At 59.9% G+C, this 20583-nt stretch overlaps 1 protein-coding gene across 1 annotated transcript; it reads right to left on the bottom strand.

The window, feature by feature from the left end:
* Positions 1 to 2095: 2095 nt before the first annotated feature.
* On the bottom strand, positions 2096 to 20304 carry CSK (C-terminal Src kinase). The gene is made up of 13 exons (XM_057724092.1): positions 19644 to 20304; positions 7012 to 7091; positions 6548 to 6661; positions 6331 to 6443; positions 5765 to 5984; positions 4845 to 4938; positions 4589 to 4654; positions 4406 to 4505; positions 4223 to 4313; positions 3671 to 3744; positions 3389 to 3584; positions 3193 to 3279; positions 2096 to 2944 (listed from the first exon to the last, which is right to left on the bottom strand). The coding sequence occupies exons 2-13, from the start codon at positions 7024 to 7026 to the stop codon at positions 2762 to 2764; spliced, it is 1353 nt and encodes a 450-aa protein (XP_057580075.1). The 5' UTR covers positions 7027 to 7091; positions 19644 to 20304; the 3' UTR covers positions 2096 to 2761.
* Positions 20305 to 20583: the final 279 nt, after the last annotated feature.

Raw genomic sequence — 20583 nt, 5'->3', positions numbered from 1 at the left:
AAACCATAAACCAAGTGAGAGAGGGTAGAAGTGAGGAAGGAACGGGGGCAGGAGGGGGGCTCCCATGCCCCCAGGTAGAAGGAACATCCCGCTACCTGCGCCTGCATTCCGGCAGGGCCCCATCAGCTGGACCCCGCCCCTTGACTCTTCCTGTCACACTTGCTGCCATTCTCCATTATGTCGCCTGCCTGGCGCCTCTTGTGACCCCACGGCCACAGGAATCTATGCATGTTTCTGAACCTGAGCTAGCTTCCGGACCAGCTAGTGAGAGCCAACTGTCAAAATCCTCCCTGATCCCTGCTTTCAGTGAAGTCAGGTTGGGAGTGTGAAATCTGCCCTGGCAGAGGGCACACCATAGATACTGGCACACTATAGATCAGAGCTCCCTTCCCCCACCTCGCCCTAGGTGTGAGTGTCACACATTTACCAGTGTGTCATTGCATGATTCCCTCTCTTCAGCAGTTTCACCAGGACAGTCTCTCTCCAGTCGCAGACGCTCTGGATTCCAGCTGCCCGAGCTTGCTCTAGGGAAGGTTCCACCTTCAATCACCACCATGTTCTCCCTTCAATATTCTCCAGCTCCCTCTCAGTACGTGGACACGATCCCAAGGTAAATGTCCTTCCCTTTGGCAGTCTGATTTGCTCAAGCCTCTGCTGCCTTAAAAATCCTCTCACCATCCCCACCCCCCTTCAATTACAGCTAGATTCTTCCAAAGATGGTCTACTTTCTGTACTCCTCACACCTCCCCTAGCCATTGTGATCTGGAATCTGCCCCCAGCAAACTCAGGTCTTGCTAAAGCCACCAGTGACCTCCTTGTGGCTAACACCTATGGCAGATGCAGGTTCCCTCCCCTGTGTCTTCTGGGAAGCAGGGACCTGCTGGCTCCTCCCTCTTGGAATGCCGCTACCCATGCCCTTACCCTCCTGATCTCAGCTTACATGCTGCCTCTTCCGGGAAGCCCTCCCTGATTTACAATCAAGGCCTGTTTCCTATGTTATACATATCTCTTTCATAGCACTTATCGGTTTGTAATTGTCTGTGTGATTATTTGTCTTCCCAACTGTGAACTCCCCAGGGTCTGTTTTGCTCACTGCTGAACCCCAGTCCTACACACAGTGGGTAACCAAATATTTGTTGTTGAATGGACGGTCTAGTTTTAGAAAAAAGAGTTTGGCTGTGTGCAGAGAACAGATTGGGTGAGGTGAGGAGGTGGCAGCACTGGGCTGTGGGAGGGGATGGGGGTGGACCACAGTGGGCTGAGCTGCTGCAGACACGAGGCATACTGCAAAGTCAGAGCTGCCTGGATTTCAGGTCCCGCTGGCTGGGACAGGAAGCGGCAGAGGCCCAACAACAAGGGACCGCCCTCCCCAGCTGCCTGTCCAGTGAATGAAGTGAACCTTCTCCCAAACCTCAGCGGTTCCGCACTGACCACTGGCCCTGGGGAGAAAATCTCATGGCTCGTCCGCATTCTCCATCTGTGCCCCACGAGGTGGGATGGGGAAGACCCCCCCCTTTGCATCCTCAGGCACAGAGCTGGGCACACAGGGCGGTGGGGATGCGGCAGCGATGCTACATCTTAGGTGAACTGTGAGAACCACCCTCCTATCAGAGCCGCACCCTCCCTCTCCCGCTCCAGGTCAGCAACTCCTCTGACGCGTGAGACGTTTATCTTGCCTCCTACCAGGGGGAGCCCATCTCCAGCTGGTCCGGCCTGGCTCTCTCCCCCTCCGTGGCTCCAGCCCTCCTTGTGCTGACGGCCTGGACAACACGGCAGGAGAGGCAGCCGGGACGCCCAGGCATCACCCCGTGGACGGGACCCAAGCCCGGGACGGTCTCAGGGCCAAGCCCGCCCAGCAGCAGGACGCTGGGGGCGGCGGGCAGTGAGAGCTCTCCCACGGCAGACAGGACACGCGTGCGTGCAGCTGACACGAGGCGGCGGCGACATCTCCCTGCCGTGCTCCCCACCCCGCCCCACTCACAGGGCAAGCACAGCCTCACTCACAGAGACAGGGGGAGGGACAGGATGGCACGGGGATGGGGGGCCGGATGGGACAGGCAGGCTCCGCGGAGGAAGCGCCGAGACGGGGCAGCGGTGTCCTCATGGAGTGGTTTATTACGATTCCATCTCACAAGGCAGGGGGTGGGCGGCAGCGGCACACGGACTCCAAGCCCCTGACAGACGTCTGCCTCGGGCGCATGCAAACAGTGCAACACGGTCAGGCGCAGACAGGGGGCGACCGAGGCGACACGGACACGGAACACGGGGTGGGGAACGAGGCTGGGGCGGTGGGTCCCTAGAGAGGGGCCTGCTCCCCCCCCAACCCTCGTGGGCAGGACAGGAAAAATAAGATTCGTACTTCTTGTAAAATGCCCATTTGCTGGGTACTTTCTTTCTCCTTAGCTTGAAAAATAATAAAAAATAAACACACGGAAAAAAATCTCAAAAAAGGAAAGGCATAAAACTCTAAGACGGCGACAGACGGGAGGCCAGGGGGAGCGTCTGCCTCCCGCTCCTCAGCCTCCTCTCTTCTTGGCCCGTGGGCAGGGCTCCCAAAGCCCCACAGGTGGGTCCATGCGAGAACGTGCCAGGCCTGGGCAGGGTCTCTGGGGCCAGAAGGGGCGCAGGCTGGGACAGAGGAGAGAAGCCCACCGGCCTGCTGGGCTCAGTTCAGGTGCGGGCCCAGTGAGCGGGGGCACCAGGTCCGCGATCTATCCGGGTTCCGTCCCCACAGGCCCACGACCTGGGCGGAGGCCGGCAGTCACAGGTGCAGCTCGTGGGATCTGATGTGCTCGAGCTGCTCACGCAGCTGCAGGAAGGAGGGCCGCGTGGCGGCGTCCAGCTGCCAGCAGTTCTTCATGACTTCGTAGACGGCGGGTGGGCAGCCGTCGGGGGCGTCCATCTTGTAGCCCTTCTCCACCCGCGGGACGACGTCCTTCAGGGGCTGCAGGCAGGTGGGTGGTGTGAATGCGTAAGGCCTGACCCCGGGGGGACCCCTCACCGGGCATTCCTCTGCAAGGGCCTCCCTAGTTCCGCCTCAGACCCAGGCCCAGCGAGCGGCCCGCGACCTCCCGAGGGCAGGTCTGCAGCTTCTAGGCCTCAGAGGGGGGAGGCAGGGCCCCGCGAGGCCCCCGCCCTGCCACCCCCACCCTCGCTCCCAGCCCCCCTCTCAGCCCCAGCGCCCACACTCACAATTCTTGGATAAGGCACGCGCCCAAAAGAGTAGATTTCCCAGAGGAGGATCCCGAAACTCCACACGTCAGACTTGGTGGAGAATTTCTGCCACGTGGATGGGAGAGGCAGTGTCAGGTCCTGGGAACCCGGGGGGCGGGGGTGGCCCAGGAACCCCATCCCCCACCGCTCGGGCCCTGAGGGGAGGCCCCCCCACCTTCTCTCTCAGGGCCTCGGGGGCCGTCCACTTGACCGGCAGCTTGCCCGTGTCCTGGGTGCTGGAGGCCTCCTTGGTGAGGCCGAAGTCGCTGACCTTGGCCACGTTGTCCTCGGACACCAGCACGTTGCGCGCGGCCAGGTCCCGGTGCACGAAGTTGTTGCCCTCCAGGTATTCCATGGCCTCGCAGACGTCTCTGGGGGCGAGCCGCCCACGTGCCCTCAGACAGGGATCCCCCAGCAGAGCGCCCCCCGCCCCGTCCCTCGGGGCTGCTTCACTCACAGAGAGAACTTGAGGAGGCAGTCTCCGCCCAGCACCGACCGACCCCGAGACCGCAGGTAGTCCACCAGGCTCCCCTGGGGCAGGACAGACAGACCGACAGGCCCCACGGGTCAGACTTGCCCTCTAGACCCCGGGGGACACAGGCCTGGGGCTGGGTAAGTGGCAACGTGCAAGGGAGGTGTGAGGAGAAGGGAGGGTCGGGGAGAGGCCCTGACAGCACTTCTGAAGGAATATCAGATTCTACATGCTGGACGCGGCGCTCAGGACTTTCATGCACCGTCTCTAAATTCTCGTAAATCTGTGAGGTAAACTCTGTTATCTCCATTCGCAGAGGAGGACCTGAGGTGTGGGAGGTGACACAACTCGTCCAAGGTTACAGTGAGTTAATGATGAGCCAGGACAAAAGCCCTGGTGACTCTGAAGCCCAGCTGGAGAGAAGGGGCTGAGGGACCAGGGGCCCGAGGGTGCAGCACGGGGCTCAGGGCAGCTGGACGGCACGGGCCCCAGTGTTCAGCTCCAGGACGGGGGCTGGATCGCGGGGCAGGTACGCACCTTGGCCATGTACTCGGTGACGATGTACAGCCCTCCCTTCTCCTCTACGATCACACCCAGAAGCTGTACCAGGTTGCTATGCCGAAGTTGCCTGGGGCAGGACGGTGTGGTCAGAGCCTGCCAAACCTCCCCATCACCTCCTGGCCCCGGGCAACCTTCCACGCACTGCCTGCCCCAACTCACGTCATGACAGAGGCTTCAGCCAGGAAGGCCTGGGCAGTGGCATCGTTCTTAATGCACTTGACGGCGACTTTGTTCCCTCGGTAGTCGCCCAGCATCACGTCTGGGGGAAGAGAGTTGGGGGTTGTTCCCTGGACTCCTCACAGTCGCCAGCCCCTCCCAGGGCTCCTGCCTTCTCTGGCTCACCTCCAAACTCCCCCTTCCCGATGGTCTGCAGCAGCTTCAGGTCCTTCATGTTCAGCGCCCAGCCACCTGGCAGGGAGTGGGTGGTCAGTGAGGGGTGCTGAGGTCAGAGCAGGGGTCACAGCAGAGGCAGACTGGACTGTGACATGAGTGGGGTTCCCTGCAGGTCTCCAGAGCCTCCAGGATGGGGGCAGTGCCAGGAAGCCTGGGTGGGAGGAGCTGGGTAGGCAAGTGAGGTGGGGGTGGGGGTGGCACTCACTGCGGAAGAACTCATCCTGGGCCGCCACGGTGCCCTCCATGACCTTTGGCTTGATGAGGCGAGTACAGAGTCCGTCTGCATCTGAGGTGTAGTGCTGCAGACGGGCAGGGCAGGCGATCAGGGCCAACCCCCTGTGCACCGCCCGCGGCGCCCATGCACCGCCCTGGTCTGACCACCAGAGGGCAACAGAGGCCGGTCCCACCCAGCCCAGTGGCTTTGGGTCAGGAGAGCTCCCAATTTCTAGTGGGGGTTAGGGAGGCCCCAGACACATGGCCTATCTCCCATGCCACCCCACATCCAGGTGCTGGACAGATACCCAGTTGCTGCTATCACTCAGGGCCTCACCAGCATCCCAAAGCAGAGGACAGGGCCTGGCTCAGTCTAACACCAGCCTCTAGCCAGGTGCGCACAGGACCCTCCCCTGACAAGCCAGGTGTGCACAGGACCCTCCCCTGACATCGGCCAAGCCAGGCCAGCAAGGGGAAGGCGCTGAGAGTGGGCGCAGCAGGCATCTGCAGGCTGCCTGGGGCAGGGCTGGCCTTGGGAGCAGCAGGGACATGTGGCCAGCAAGGTGCAGCTCGCGAGGGCATGCTTATACACACACAGCTGGGCATCAGTTCTACGAGTGGCTGGAAGGAAGCTAGTGCTGGGGTCAGAAGACTCACATTCTAGTCCTGGCACCTCCAATTCACAGCTGTGTGACCAGAGGCAGGTCCCTCAACTGCTCTGAACCTTTGTTTCCTGGCCTATGAACCGGGGTGCCACCTCCCTGTGCTGACATTGCGGGGTCAGGGACCAACCCTGGCACACAGCGTGAGGTGACGCGGGCTCGCAGAGGCTGCAGGCCTTGCCCAAGGTCATGCAGCCAGAAGCGCTGGGAATGCAGCCGGAATCCGAGCCCGCGCGGGTGCTCCGCTCACCTCCACCAGCTGCATGAGGTTCTCAAAGTACACCTCCTCATCGATGCTGAGCTTGCTGGCGTGGTATATGATGCGGTAGTGCTCCACCTTGCCGTCGCAGCTCACGCACAGCGTGTAGTCGCCGGGGTAGTTGGTGCTCTCCCGCACCAGGAACAGGCCCGTCTCTGGTGGGCACAGGAGCCGCTCGGCCTGCTCCCGCGTGATCTTGCCATGGAACCAGCTGTGGGGAGGCCAGGCCGGGGGCTGTGGTGGTCCAAGGGCACGGCCGGGCTCCATTTCCTGAAGGCCCTCCCTCTGGCTGGCACCTCCCCGCGGTTCGTGGCTCAGACAGGCATCGGAGGCCCTCATCCTCTCCCTCCCACCCTTCTCTCCTCCGTCCTTCTAGCTCTGTTCTCCCCGCTGAGGTCCAGCACCACGACCTTCCCCTCATCTCCAGAGGCCCTCACGGACATCCCAGCCCGTTATTCTCGTCTCCCTGTTTCCCCGACTCTTCTAGGGGAAACGGGGCTCCCCGATCTCCTTCCTCCCAGTCTGGGAGTTCCCGACCATTCCTCAGGGGTACTCACGGCATGAGGCTGAGCTTGGTGCCTGCCTTCACGCCCTCCCGCTTCTGGACGTAGTTGGCTGGGATGATGCCCTCACGGCCCACCTTGTTCTTGGCTTTGTACCAGTTGGGGTCCTGGGCAGAGGAGAGCTCAGAGGAGAGCTCTCAGGCTCACCCTCCCCTTCAGGGGAGCCCAAACCCAGAGGAGGGAGGGGGTGGGGTGTGAAGTCCCTGGTTACCTTGGTGACAGCCACAATGGTGAGCACGTCTCCCTTGCAGAAGGGAAGGTCCTGCTCAGCAGTGCCGTGAAAGTTGTACTTGGCGATACATTCTGTACCGGATGGCCAGGCGGCCTGCAGGGCAGGCAACAGGTGGGTGGGTGCGGCCTGGGGCAACCCCCACCCACCTGTCTGCACAGCCCTGGAAGTCACAGCCTCCTGGGGGGCCTCCCTGAGCCGGGGTTAGGTGCGCTTCCCCCAGAGAGCTCCGGGTGCCTTCCAGCTGAGACTTCCCCACTGCCCCCCGACGTGTGCTTCTCGGGGGCCCCGCACCTGACAGTGGGCCCTGGAATCCTATTTTGTTGAAAGCCAGGACTGGGAAAGAGGAGCCAATCAACCTGAATTCTCATTTCCTCTCTTCTCTCAGTAGCCCCGTGGCGGTGGTAGGGATACTCATTTGCCCTAGACCCCTGCCCCTGCGGTACCTGAATTGCCGACATCTTCTCAGAAGATCTGGTGTCCCCGTGTCACAGGAAGGCCGACCTGTCACTTAGTACCATGAGAGCTGTGGGGAGAGGGGAAGACTGAAGGGAAGCTGGGAGAGGAGATGGCTCCCCCCGTCACTGAGACCCTGCTCCTTCCCCACAGCGATGTGAACAGATGTCAGAGGCTTCCAGAGCTGGGACTTGGGGCAAGGGCTGTCCTTTCCAGTCTGGGCAGGCTGAGGGTACTGGGCAGGGAAGGAGGCAGGGGATGAGGGCGGAGGACCCCCAAGGACAGGAGGCCACCAACCCTGAGCCCACTGTGGCCTGACAGCCCTCCGGACGACCAACAAGGCCACAGACTGCAGGGAGTGAGGGGCACCTGCCCCAGCGGCCTCATGGCTGGATGTTAGCTAAATGGTCTGTGGGGGACCACAGGGCCCCCCAGGGCAGCTGAGAACCTGCGGAAGGTGCTTGGGATCTTAGGAAAGTCACTTGTCCTCTGTGGGCCTCTTCGTTCTGCTACCTGTAAAAATCCGCCCAGGCAGTATCTCTGAAGCCAAGTGTACGCCAACCCCATGGTCTGGCCCCCCCACTTCCCGGCACACACCCAAGAGAAAACACGGCAGGCGCTGCTGAGAAAGGCACGGGAGCACGCACAGCAGCACAGTCCGCAACAAACCCCGTGCTGGGAACGGCCCAGATGCCCATCAGGAGTGAGATGGATAAACTGTGTATATTCACAGAACAGAAGACTGGACAGCGGCAAATGTGAAGAAACTACAGCTATGAAACAACACCGATGCATCTAAACATCATGCTAACCAAGACGCCAGACAGAAAGCACACATGCCGTGTGATTCCATTTATATAAAGTTCAAAATCAGGGGATTTCCCACTGCCCTTGGAGAAGGCAGTGACTGGAATGGGGCAAGTTCAACTCTGTGGCAATTCGCTGAGCTGGCCCCTTATGACTGATGTACTTTTTGGTGTATATGTTTACTTCAATAAAGCTGACTCCCCCAGGAAAGCTACCCCAGCCAATCCCACGCCCCAAGAGCAGCAAGTCAACCCCGTCTTGCACGCACGCTCTTTGTGGCCCCAGCTCAGAGCTCCCTCTAGGACCATCATCTTCCCAAACAGAGCCCAGAGCCCCTGTGTACCTGTCTCAGGAAGCAGAGGGATGGGGCTACTGTTCTATTCTGACGGATGAGGAAACTGAGGCTTAGACAGGGCCAGTGACTACTCTGTGCTCAAGGTATGTTAGAAGAAAACCTCCTCCACGTGCCTTCTTCCCAGGCTCATTTGCAGGATGGACAAGGCCTGGGGCCTGGCTGACACTCACAGACGTTACCACCTACGCCACGCCAGGCAGTGGAAGAAGACATCTGAGTGCAGGTTCCCAGGGGTGTGAGGTGAACGAGGTCTGCAGAGCTTAGATGAACTTCCTGGAGGAGGAAGCGCTGGAGCTGAGCCCTGAAGGCTAGAGGGCTTAGAAAGGCAGGGGCACCCCAGGCTGGACGCCCACGGTGAGGAGGGTGGGAAACAGACCCTGAGGGTCTAAGCACCCCGTCAGTCCACTGCACGGGACTATGTGTACTGGGTCTGCCTGGCACAAACCTTGCAGGGATAAGGGGGCTTCGAACGCTGACGTGAGGAAACAGGGTTTGCTTCTGAGGGCCACGGGGCCTGGGGGCCTCAGCAGGGGAGTGTGTGGTCTTGGAGACCAGAAGGAGCCCCACCACCGCTTCCAGGCCCCACTCTTGGTGCTAGGGTCAGGCAGACCCGGCTCTGCTGAGTATACAACTTGGGCAAATGGCTGCAACCCTTTTGAGCCTTGGATCCCTCACCCTGAAGGCGGGGACAGGGATCCCCCACAAGCAGGCTGTGGAGGGGGTGGAATGAGACCCCAGACTTAGAAGCGTCTGGCACAGGGCCCGGCATCACCCCCCCCCGCCCCTGGGAAAGAAGGGCTTCCCTTCCTTCCGGAACACATAGTGCTTCCTGTCCCAAGGCCAGCCTGTCAACCTCTGCCATCCGGGCAGAGAGACTGGGGCGCAAGAAGGATGAGGCTGGACTGCTCGACACACACAAACATTGACACGGCTGAACCACCATGAGTACAGGAGGCACCTCTGGGCTCCTGAGAACCTCCCCCATTTTATAGAAATGGAAACTGAGGTTCATGAGGTTTGAACAACTTGCCCTAAGTCGTTCAGCTAGCTAGGGGTGATGCTCCAGAACCTGAACCAGGGTCCCTCCGTGGTTGGCTGGGTCCCCAACCTGCAAGCCCTTCTGAACAGGGACTCTGCCAGCTCTCCACATCCCCATGCACCCCCCCCCCCCTCCGTTGCAAGACTCGCCACCATGGTAGGTGGGAGGGCGCGGAGGCTGAGGCACCATTACTCACCCTCCCAGCTGCCAGTTTGCAAACATTCCCTCTCTGGCCTGCAGCTGTTGCTGCTGCCTCCCCACTGACTTGATGATAATAATACAAATAATAATAGGCCCTGTTTGCTGAGCACTTATTCTGTGCCAGGACTGTCCCTGGCACATTATGGCTCATCAAATCCTCTAACAACTGGGAGAGAGGCTATTATTATCCCCATTTTACAGATGAGGATGCTGAGCCAGGCCCAGAGGCAAGTGGCCTTACCTGAGGCCAGTGAGCATCTCCAGTGAGCATCCTGCCCCAGTCCGACCCCCACCCCTGCTGCCGCCCTGCCTCAGGTGCCCGCACCATGCCTGCAGGCTGGGACCACACTGGCCTAGAAAAGAGAGTGCAAGGGAAGAGGGAGAAGCAAGCGGTGCTCAGAGGAAGGGCCCACGAGCGTCAGGGTGGGCTTCCTTGAGGGTCTGGGTGTTGACGATGACAGACCTGGAAAGGAGAGGCGGCAGCTCGCCTCTCCCCTTTGATCTACTGGCTATGACTTCAGGACCTCGTTTCTCCATCTGTACAACGGGTTGCTGACAACCCTATGGCTCCCAGGGCTGCTCTGAAGCCTGCTTTCTTCACACAGAAACCCTGCCAGCGGGAGCTGCAAACCCTCGCTCATGGCTCCCCCCTGGTGAAATCACGAGGCCAGGATGGCCCCATCCTTCGGGCCCTGAGGGTCCAGCCGGGCTATCCCCTTCCAGGTCAGAGGCCACGAGTCAGAGTGGCTGGAAGGGGCTGCTACAAACCTAGGTCTCTAGCACAGAGGGGCCCTTCCAGGGTTATGGGAACCTTGTTTCAGGCCACTTTGTGGACGAAGTGTGGGAACACTGTCCTGCGAGTCAAGGGCTCTGGGTCCTGTCCCTGACTCTGCCACCAACTTGTTGTGTGACCTTGGGAAGGTCCCTTGACCTTTCTGGGACTCACTGGCTCTCCAGCGCCTGAGCCAGATCCCTTCCTCACCTGCTGCTCCTAGGACTCCAGCGCCCCACCCACCTCCCTGCCTTGGCATTCCCTCTCCACTCCCTCCCCCTTCTCTACCCAAGGAACTCCCACTCAACCTTCGGGGTTGCACACGTGCCTAAAAAATGTAGCAGGACAGTCCCTACAGTACTGTTTGTTGTAGTGAGAGATTGAGAGACAACCTTCACGTCCGTTAATAAGGAACCAAGTAAATAAATGACCAGACAGCCCTAAAAGGGAACAATACAACTCCAGCTGTGATGGGGCCAGGACGGATTGCTAGATGTTGATACAGAAACCTCCCCATGATAGAGTAAGTAGAAATGGCAAAAAAGCCAGCTCAAGTCACGAAGGAAACGTTGCTGGAGGAATAGCACAGCGACATGGCATCTAAGTACCACCCTCCAGGTGAATCAGAGAGAGGGAAAAAGCACCTTCGCCACAGGAAGAGGTGGCAGATGCCTCGTTAACCAAGTGATCAAATTAAGCATCACCAATAATGAGAGGAACACACGGAGTGCCTCCTGCACTAAGGAGGGCACGGCATCCTCTGTGCGACGGTCCCGCAGAGCCACCTAACCTGACTCCAGTCAGGAAGACACAGGCAGGCAGAGCCCAAATAACTGGCCTGGGCTCTTAAAGTCAACGTCATAAAAGACAAAACAAACACAGGCTGGGTAATGCTCTGGATGAAACACGACACTAAAGAAACATGACACAACAACAAAATGGTAATTACGGGAGGTGAAGGATAAGTTAAGTAACCTTATTGTGGTAATTGTTTCACAATATACACAGATATCAAACCATCACATTGTACACCTTAAACTTACACAACATGAAATAGCAAACATATCTCAATAAAGCTGGAAAAGAAAAAAAGAAAAGACACATGATAGCAAGATTCAATGAGTGATTCTGAATCGGATTCTGGATCAGAGGGAAAAAATAGCTATAAAGATCATCTGGGGACAACTGGGAAAATGAAAATGTTAGATAATATTATGGAATTAATGTTAATTTTCTTAACTGTGATTGTGGTGCTGTGATTATGTAAGAGATCTGTGCTAAAGCACTTAGGAGAGAAAGGGATGATGCCTGTAACTAACACTCAAATAACTCAGCAGAACAATACACATACACATGTCTATGTATAGAAGAGACGAGGTAAAGCAAATGCGGCAAAAAGTTAACAACTGGTGAACCTGAGTAAAGTACATACGGGTATTCATTAGAGCACTATTTCAGCTTTTTGGTAGGTCTGAAATACTCAAAGACAAAAAAGGAAAAAAAGCATGGTGCAGGACATCACCCATGGTATACTACAAATTGTTGTCTTTTAAAAGGACATACCATTCATCCCTAACCCGAGATTACCTTTGCAAGACAGAAGAAACGGATAACAGGCTGTCTCTGGGAATGGGAAGGGAGGAGTGAGTAGCAAGTTCAAGGCAAACTCACTGTTCCTTGTATACCTGCTATTGTGTTCTTTTAACCTGTTTTTAACCACATGCATCTATTACCTTCCCCCTAAAAATAAGATTAGTAAGAAAATAAAGGACTTTTTGAAAACCACTTGTGCCAGGAGCCTTCCGTGGTCCCCCAGCTGTGGTGGCTGCTCCGGGCCTCCAGAGCCTCTCGCAGCCCATGCTCCGGTGCAGAGCTCCCTGACCCTGGCCTGGGAGCCCGGCAGGAGGAAAGCGGAGGCTGACTCACGCCCCAGCAGGGCCGGCCCAGCGTGGCTGCTCAGCCCGGGAGTGCTGAATGAATGAACGAACCAACAAACAACAGGGGGAAGCCAGGCTGGCTGCACCACGCTGGCCCCATAACGCACAGGACTATATTTAACCCCAAAGGGACAGCAGCTGCCACCCCACCCCCACAGGGCTGGGGGACAGGGGGCTTTCACTTCGACTTCCTGCCCCAAACCCTGCTCCCAGGAGTCCTTGTGCTGGGGTCCCGGGAACAGGCTGGGCATTGTGCCCGAGCGCTGAGGTCAGTGGCCGCAGTCTCGGGCGGGCCCTTCTTGGGACCCCAGGCTGGCAGGGACGGGGGAAGCCCAGAAACTGCCCTTTTCCTGCCTGGGGGCAGCTGCAGACCCTCAGAACCGAGCACGTGCTGGGGGCCCGGGTAGGTCAAGGGGCTCCTGCCCTGCCCCCCGCACCAAAACTCCACTGCCTAATGGGGCGTGGGAGCCTTCAGTAACTGTTTACAGCCAGCTAAAAATACCCACTGAAAAGGGAAGTGCACAAGAGACCTGGGGGAACTCGGGGGGCCATGGCCCCCAGAGACTCTGGTCCTGCCACAGCACCCAGCTGGAGCCTCTGCAGGGCAGGGGCAGACCCCAGAGGCAACAAGCAGGTCCACCTTGCCCTCTCATTCTTTGAGCCATTGTTTCAAGAGCCTCCCTGTGCGCCCAGCCCCATGTATGATGGCCAGGATGGACAGGAAGGGGGAAGAGCCCAGGAGGTCCTGCCCTTGGAAACCCAAGAATGCTACCCAGCACCTCTCCTCTGTGCCCAACCTGGGGTCCCCAAAGAAAATGCAGCCCTGCTCCTGCCCCCCTGGCTACCAGGTGGTTAATCACAGCCAGGTGTGCTTCGTGCCTCAGCAGAGGAGAGACGGGGCCACTTCCAGGAAGAGGGGGAGGGGAGCTGGAACTGGAAGGATCTCAGGTGGAAGCCACCGTGCTAGATCAGGCCAGGATGAGGATTTCAAACCATGGCACAGACAAAGTTAGTTAAGGCTGAAGAAAGCTCAGGTAGGGGGGCTGGGGGTCCACAGAGGCTCTGAAGCCAGGCAGTCTGGACGTTTCTGACAAGTCCCGGGGCAGACGCAAGCAGCACTCAGTTTCTGATTGGGCACGCCCCTCTGAAAGACACCTGAGGAGGGCGGGGCACCGCCAGCTGCTGGGCTGGTTTGGCAGCAGTAAAATCAGTCCCACCCCTGGTTCTGCAAAGGGCACCCAAGCTGACGGCACTGTGACGCCCCGGCCACACACCAGGCCGTGGGCTGGAGGCTGCTTCCCACTGAGCCGGATGCATGGTCCCAGAGCCCTCAGCATACCCACGACACAGAAGCCTCAGCTGCAGAATTGGGCACAAGACACTTGCAGAGGCCTGGACCTCCCCGGGGGTCAGGGGAGGGCGGGGAGGATGGACGGTCCCATCTCGTCTCCAGTGTGTGCTGCCCACCCCCCACCGCCAGGGTTCCCTCAGCTTTCAGCACCCCTGCCCTACGGGGAGGGAGGAGTCTAAAGGCTGCGACATGTTAAAAACCAAATTACAGCACAACGTGCTGGCTTTTCTCCTGCCCCGCAATGGCTCAGTGGGACCGGAAATCCCGTCTAGCGGTTTGGGAGCGGTGGGGGCTGGCGCTAGAGGAGGCTTATGGGGAGCCTCCTCCCCCAGGCACCGCGGCGGCGGGAGGCTGACACTCCTGGCCCAGAAAGGTTTCTAATTACCGCTCAGGAGCCTCATTACCTACCCGCACCGGGCCGTGGGGACTCCAGGCCTCCCCAGGGCCCTAACCCAGGCCTCTGTTCCGCCACCCCCCTCAGCACAGGCTGTGGCCTTTCATCCTCACTTGCCTACATTTACATACAGCTTCTCAGCACGGATCTCCAACGAACCCTTCAAAACCAGAGTGTCCTTGTCCGTCACCCCAAAGTCCCCTAGCCACCTTATGGGTCGGGAGACAGCGGCCCAGAGGCGGGTGAGCTGTCTAGAACTTTGACCCCAGATTCCTGGTTTCCCCATCTCAGAACTGGGATCCAGAGAGCACATGGCTTAGAAGGTAAAGCTGTGGGGATGCCCAACTCAAAGGACGTACAGCCTTGCTCCCCAGTGGAGGGAGAAGAGGGGTTACCGACATCCTCCCTCCACAGCGTGGACTGTAAAAATGAAAGCATGAGAGTGAGAGCCGACGGACCCAATCCTGCCTTGGTCACTTAATCCTCAAAAAACCCCCGTGAGGTTTTCCTGTTGATCTGTTTGACAGAGGAGGAACCAGGCTGAGGAGGGTCGCCCAGCTTCCAAGGCGTAGAGCAAGGACTTCAGCTCAGACTTGTCTGAACTTGGTCGGGAGAAAACCTTCCTCCCCCTCCCTGCGCAGGGCAGATGACACCCTGGACAGAGAGGTGGGAGAGGGCAGCCGAGGGAAGGTCCAGTCAGAGTTCGGCCCTCCCGCTCTGGGAAGCATGGGTTACATCTGTGTCATACCCTGCCTTGCACAGAGAGGCCAAGAGTTTGTCCAGGGCCACACAGCAACTAGAGAAGCCAGCAGCCCTAGAGCGAGTAGGAGCTCCAAGCAAGGACCTCTGCCCCTACCCTGCCTCTTTCTCAAATGCTTCTTGATTTTCAAGGCCTTTCCCCTCCAGGAAGCCCTCCTGGCTGTTCTGGCCTATGCAGATCCCCAGCTTCTGAGCTCCCACCAGCTCTGCCAGGAAGTTGGAACCACAGGCCTCCCCCAGCGGACTCCTCTCTGACTCTGGCCTCCTTTACTGGTTGACAGGGGAGCTCTCAGGGTTCCTTCTTCCCTCTCCCCGCCTGTCTCCCTGCAGCGCGGAGAGCACGGGCCACAGATGCCCGGGCCTGGGTGAGGAGCAGGGACCGGGCGGGCAGGGCTGAGCAGCAGCAGCCAGAGTGAGCAGGCGTCAGATGACACCCAGGTTTTCACCCACCCACCAGGCTTCCAACTGTGTGGAGAGGAGGACCGGCGGGGAGGAGGGGGGTGCGTCAGGCAGCCTCTCTTCTGCTTCTAGGGGCCCAGACCACGGAAGGGGAGGGGAGGCGGAGGGAAGCTGCGGTTGGAGGCCCAGCCCCACCGAGGCGTACATAGCTGCTGTGTGATGAGAAGCTACGCTCATTACAGTACCTCAAAACCAGGAAGAGAAACTGAGCAGGCAAAAGGGTGAGCTGGGCTGCCTGGGGCCCCAGGGCCCTGCGAGCCTGCCAAGGGGAGCTCCTGGACAGTTGCTGGACAAACCACTTGTCCCTCCCAGGCTTCAGTTTCCCCATGGGAGAAATGGGATTCTCTCCCTGGTCCTGCCAGTCTGCCCCTGACTGGCTGCATCATGCCTGATACAAGAGACTCCCCCCAGTTAGTGGAGTACTCCTGGTCCCCCAGAGTGGGCTCTGGCCTCTCCCGGGAAGCAGGGCTCGGCTCCCTGAATCCAGCCTCACCCTGCTTGCTTCTCCCCTCAGCCACGCAGGGAGCACACTAGCTCTTCCTCACCAGTTCTTTATTTTTAGGTCTGAATTTGACTTTAATCATTACTTAGCGGATTCTATTTCCAGCCCTTGGATGAGGGACCCAGAGGAGAGGAGGAGGGGAGGCAGTGCTCCCCGCGTGGTGTGGAGGGTGGCCTGCTCCTCCACCCATCCTGTCCCCAACCAAGGAGGGGGGCCCTGAGAAACACCCAAAGCGCTCACCCCAGCCAGGCCAGCATCTTGGAGAGGACCGCACCCTGTGACCTCATCCCAGTCCAAGCTGCGGGACAGGAGGGCAGCTGTAATGCCCACTTGCCCTGCGCCAAGACCAGGGAGGAGGGAGACACCCCGAAGGCAAACGTCTGGCGGCTGGAGTCCGAGGTCATGCGCCTGGGAGCCCTCTGCAATGAGTGGGCCACCTCGGGGAGGACCCTCTGCCTAGGTTAGTCCTGAGCCATACCAGGGGTCATCTGGGGCGATGCTCTCTTAGGCCCTGGGAGTGCCGAGCTGAGACTGGTTTCCTCCTACTGTTCATGGAGGGGCCCTAGAAGGGCACTCCCAGTTCTCTGCTCTCCACAGAAATGGAACAAGAGGAGGCAAACGATACCAGAGCAGTACACACTCAGGTTAGACCTGGGGAGCATCTGCCGAAGAGGAGGACGCTAACACAACAAGACGTCCCCCGTGATTTGTGGACCATCTATGTTCCCCTTCAACTCCCAGCTTGAAGGCTCTAGAATCTGTGCCCCCCGATCCCAGCTTTCTTCCCTCCCCCAGCCACTGGGCGGGAGGATGAGGCTGGCATGGTGGTCCCTGGCTTGGGGCTCAGGATGCCTGAGTTCCTTGCCCAAGATTCAGTTTTCCCAGGGAACGGAGGCCTCTGTCTCCACTGGGGAGATGGGGCTGGCCTAGGAAGTAGCTGAAGCTGGGGGACAGGAGGCAGCCAGGCTCTCAGAGAAGAGGCCTCGTCCATTCAGCTCTGACGCTGGAAGAACAGAAGGAGAACGGGTAGGGCCAGGCCCCAGAAACCAACCAGCAGCCCATCTTCCACATGGCGATGGGGAGGGGGGAAGGCAGAGAGGGGGGGACCGGACACCGGCCAGAGTAGTCTCTGAACACAAGGTTTCCGAAGGGCTTCCTGGGCAGAGACCACCCTCGGTCAGGTGAGCCATTAGCCAACCCTGGCCCAGGTGTCTTCTGCACACGCTGAGGCAGCCTGCAGTGGGCTCTCTGTCAACAATGCCTACCCCTTCCTACAGAGCATCTAGCGGACGCCAGGGCCTGTGCCAGGCACCTGCCAGTACCTTGGTTAGTTAGTTCGGTGTCCGCACAGTCCCCTCTGAAGTAGCTATCACCACCCCGTTGGGTATACAAAGAAACTCTGGCTCAAAGGATGACCTGTCCAAGGTCCCTCTACCCAGGCCTAAGCGGCAGAGCTGGGTCTGGAATCACACTGGTTGGGTGCCAAGTTGCCCACTCTCTCCAATTCCCTCGGCTGTTACCCTGTGACAACAATGACAACAGCAACAGAGGGGAAAGCATGGTAAGAGGGTTGGGATAAAGCTGCTGTGGCAGAGCTGTCTGGAATATTCTATAGCGTTTTGGAGGCAAAGTCACACAGACTGCGTAGCAACATGAGAAAATGCCCAGATACAGTATCAAATGAAAAAAGGTGTGACGGGCACGCACACCCAAATGACAACAGTGACGAAGGGAAAAAAGATCAGGAAGAGACTGGCTGGGAGCTCCAAGACACTAACAGCCACCGTGCCAGTGAAGAAACAGGGGGTGAGTTTCTGTCTTCTAAATTTTCTGTAGCGTTGTTCTGTTACTTTCTAAGTTAAGACCACTAGTACTACATACCTACATAGGTAGTTTTCTCATAATGAGCTCAGATTTGCTTCCTGGGGACCTGCCTGTCCCCCATCTCTGATCCTCGTGTCTGGGACATCAAGGGATGGCCTTTCTGGTTTGGGACAGCCCCTCAGACACATGACGGTCCTTCCCTGCCTTCTCTTTTCCAGACCAAACACCTTTGGGGTGTTTCTTTGGGGACTGTGAACTAAGGCTTCAAAACCCCCCAAAGATGGAGCCCAGAACTGGACCCCGGGTCTGGCCGGATCAGGCTCGTTGGGGCAGCCACGTCACCCTGAGCCCTGGGCCTCTGTCTCTGCCTGTACTCTGGTCTGCTCCGTGATGGCTCAACCCCTGGGGCCTGGTGCCCTCTGCAGTGGTGCTGGAGACCTTATTCTGGTCCTTCTCTGTCCCAGACCCAATGCAGAGAGAAGAGCAGGGAGGAAGGCACCAAGCTTGCCAGATAAAAAGTGAATCCCTGCGCGCGTGCTTGCCTGAAGCCAGACCCCTTTCTACAAGGGCCTTGGGACCCCGGCCCACACCAGGCAGCTCACAGGCGTCCAACCATGTCAGGCTTCAGCCCCAGGCCCTCAGGCTGGAAAGGAAGTTAGGGCTGGGTGAGGGGAGCCTCACAGGCCTAACACATCTGTGTCCCCTCCACTGCGCGTGTCAGGGCAACCGGAAACAACTCTAAATCAAGGGCAGAGGCCTGAGCAGGACAAAACTGCCAGCGGCCCCAAGGGGCCCCAGAATGGCTCAGTATCCTCCAGGGAACCTCCCACACTCCCAGCAGCAAGAGGATCCTGCCACGCTCCCAATCTCCTTCCTGCTACCATCACCCTGTTCCTGCGGGGCCGCACCAAGAAAGACACTGGCAACATCAGGGTGTGGGGAGCTTGGAAGAGACCCCCTGGGTGTTCCCACTCTGACAATGCTCCTATGCCAAGGCTGTAGGGTGCTCCCTGTGGAAACAGGGCTCTCGCCTTCCCCATCCAGATCCCATTCACCAGCTGAGCCAAAGGTGTATGGGAGGGATGAGTCAGGAATGACCACCAGGCTGTCTCAGCTCAGCACCAGGGCTACACCCCCCGGGTGCCCTCCCTCGCACACTCACCACATCCCTTCGTGGGACCCAGCCTCAGGCACCAGGGGAAATCCCATAGGCAGTGCCGATGCTGCCTGAGCCCAGATCCAGACAGAGCTGGGGCCGGAAGCCCTCTCCCTTCTCTCTAGCCCTCTGTAGGGGAGCACATGCTCACCCCACAAGGTCCCACGGGCCAGGTTGGGGGCTTACGTCCCTGGTGGGTAAAGGCACCTGCTTGGTTTCCCTCTACCCACAGCAGTCCAGCTCTGCACAGTAGGAGGGATGAAAAGATAACCTCACTCTGCCAGAGGCCTGGGATAGCAACTTCCCCCTTTAAGCCTCACTCCCCAGGTCTACAAAATGGGAGGGGAGATGAACTCCTCGTTAAGCTCCAAGGATCTGGTGGCTGGACACGCCCCTTCCTGACACCTGGCCTGGGCCCTGAGAAGCCTGGGAAAATGGGCTGACAAGGCTGCCAGGAGGTGGGGGCATAGTTCTAATGCCCAGGGTCACCTCCACCCAGGACAGAAGCCCTGCCCAGTTTCCACACCCTGGGGTCAGAGGTCCCTTGGTTTAGGCCGAGACTTCTGGGAAGCCGAGGGTGACAGGCTCAGCCTCTGGCAGGCTCCTGGGAGGTGGCTGGGCCCTGGGCTTCCTGGAGACCGCAGGGCCTCCGCGGGGGAATGAGGGAGGGGTCAGAACCCGGCAGGCCAAGGAACCTGCAGAGAGGCCCTGGGCAGGGAATGGCAAACCACCCATTCTCCTCGGCCCTGGCCCACGCTGACCCCCTCCTTCCAGGCTCCAGCCAGCCCCTATACGGCGGGAAGGACAGACTCGGGGTGGCCTGAGACAAGTCTGTGGGGCTCGAAAAGCAGTACCTCCCTCGTGCGCTCCCCTCCCAGTCGGGCTGACAGTAACTCCCGGGAGATTTCGAACCCGGGAAGGAGGGGGTAAGGGAGTTGGGGGATGGGTGTGGACGCCACGGCAGCTGCAACAGAAGCAAGAGAAGCGGGACGAGCGACCTCCAACCGCCTCCGCTCCGCGAAAAGCACTCGGACGCCCCCCTCCTCCAGGCCTGCCAGGCACTCACCTCTCTCGGGGCACTGCGGTCCGGGCCACCTCGCTGCGGGCAGCATCAGCGGCCTGCGGGACGGTCCATGCGGCCAGGGGGGAGGGGAGGGGCGCAGAAGTCCCCGGGCGGTGCGGTACAAAGAGGTCTGGGGGCGAAAGGAGGGGGAGGAGGGACGGCCAAACAGAGCCAGGGGGATGGCCGCGCGGCCCGGGTCGGGGAGGGAAGAAAGGCGGGGGAAGGGGGGCGGGAGGGAGTCGGGGGGAGGAAACAATGTAGCCGGCGCGGCCCCGGCAGAGTTCCGCTTCCGAACGCCGCCACCGAGGTGCGACTGGGGACGGCGCGCCGGTTGCCCGGGGCCGCCCCGGACCCTGGATCGGGGGCCGCAGGGGGTCCCCGCGTTCCACGCCCCGGAGGCTCCGGCGGCCACAGGCTGGCTGGGGCGGGAAGGACCGCTGGCCGGGGGATGGCCCCGACGGCGGCGCTGCCGGGCGTTCGCCCCGCTCGGACCCCACCCCGGCAGGACCTCCGGGCAGGGTGCAGGGTGGGGCGAGGGCGGGAGGGCGGCGGCGGTCTCGGCGGCGGCGGCCAAGCTGGGCTCGCCCTGGGCTCCGCGGGGAGGAAGCTCGCAGGCCTGGCGAGAGGAAGCGCGGCCCGGATCCTCCGCCCGCAGCAGCGCGCCTGCGCGAGGGAGCCGGCCGGGCGCGCGGCGGGGCGTGGGCCGGCGGGGCGGCGCCCCCTGCCGGGCGCCGGGGGCACTGCGGGGGGTGTGTCCGCGCCCACGCCCTGCCCCCACCTGCCCGCCCGCGTCGGAGGCTCCTGAAGGTCCCTCCCCGAGGGCCGACCAGCCCGCCGTGGGGCAACCTCCAAGCCTTCCCGGGCGCAGCTCCCCCGGCGTAGGAGAGATTGAGGCCAGGCCTGGGCCGCTCTCCTCGGATCTGTTTGTGGAGAGTGGGCCACA

Source organism: Hippopotamus amphibius, chromosome 2 (genome assembly GCF_030028045.1).
Source record: "Hippopotamus amphibius kiboko isolate mHipAmp2 chromosome 2, mHipAmp2.hap2, whole genome shotgun sequence".
Taxonomy (NCBI): Eukaryota; Metazoa; Chordata; class Mammalia; order Artiodactyla; family Hippopotamidae; genus Hippopotamus; species Hippopotamus amphibius.
The sequence above is the reverse complement of the archived record's forward strand: the minus strand, read 5'-3'. Positions and strand labels throughout refer to the sequence as shown.

Bases quoted from the DNA above. Each gene is read 5' to 3' on its own strand.
- CSK (XM_057724092.1), bottom strand. The intron at 5,985-6,330 runs GTGAGTACCCCT...GCCTCCCCACAG, and splicing joins ACCAAGCTCAGCCTCATGCC to CTGGTTCCATGGCAAGATCA. The intron at 3,745-4,222 runs GTGCGTACCTGC...GTCCTGCCCCAG, and splicing joins TCACCGAGTACATGGCCAAG to GGGAGCCTGGTGGACTACCT.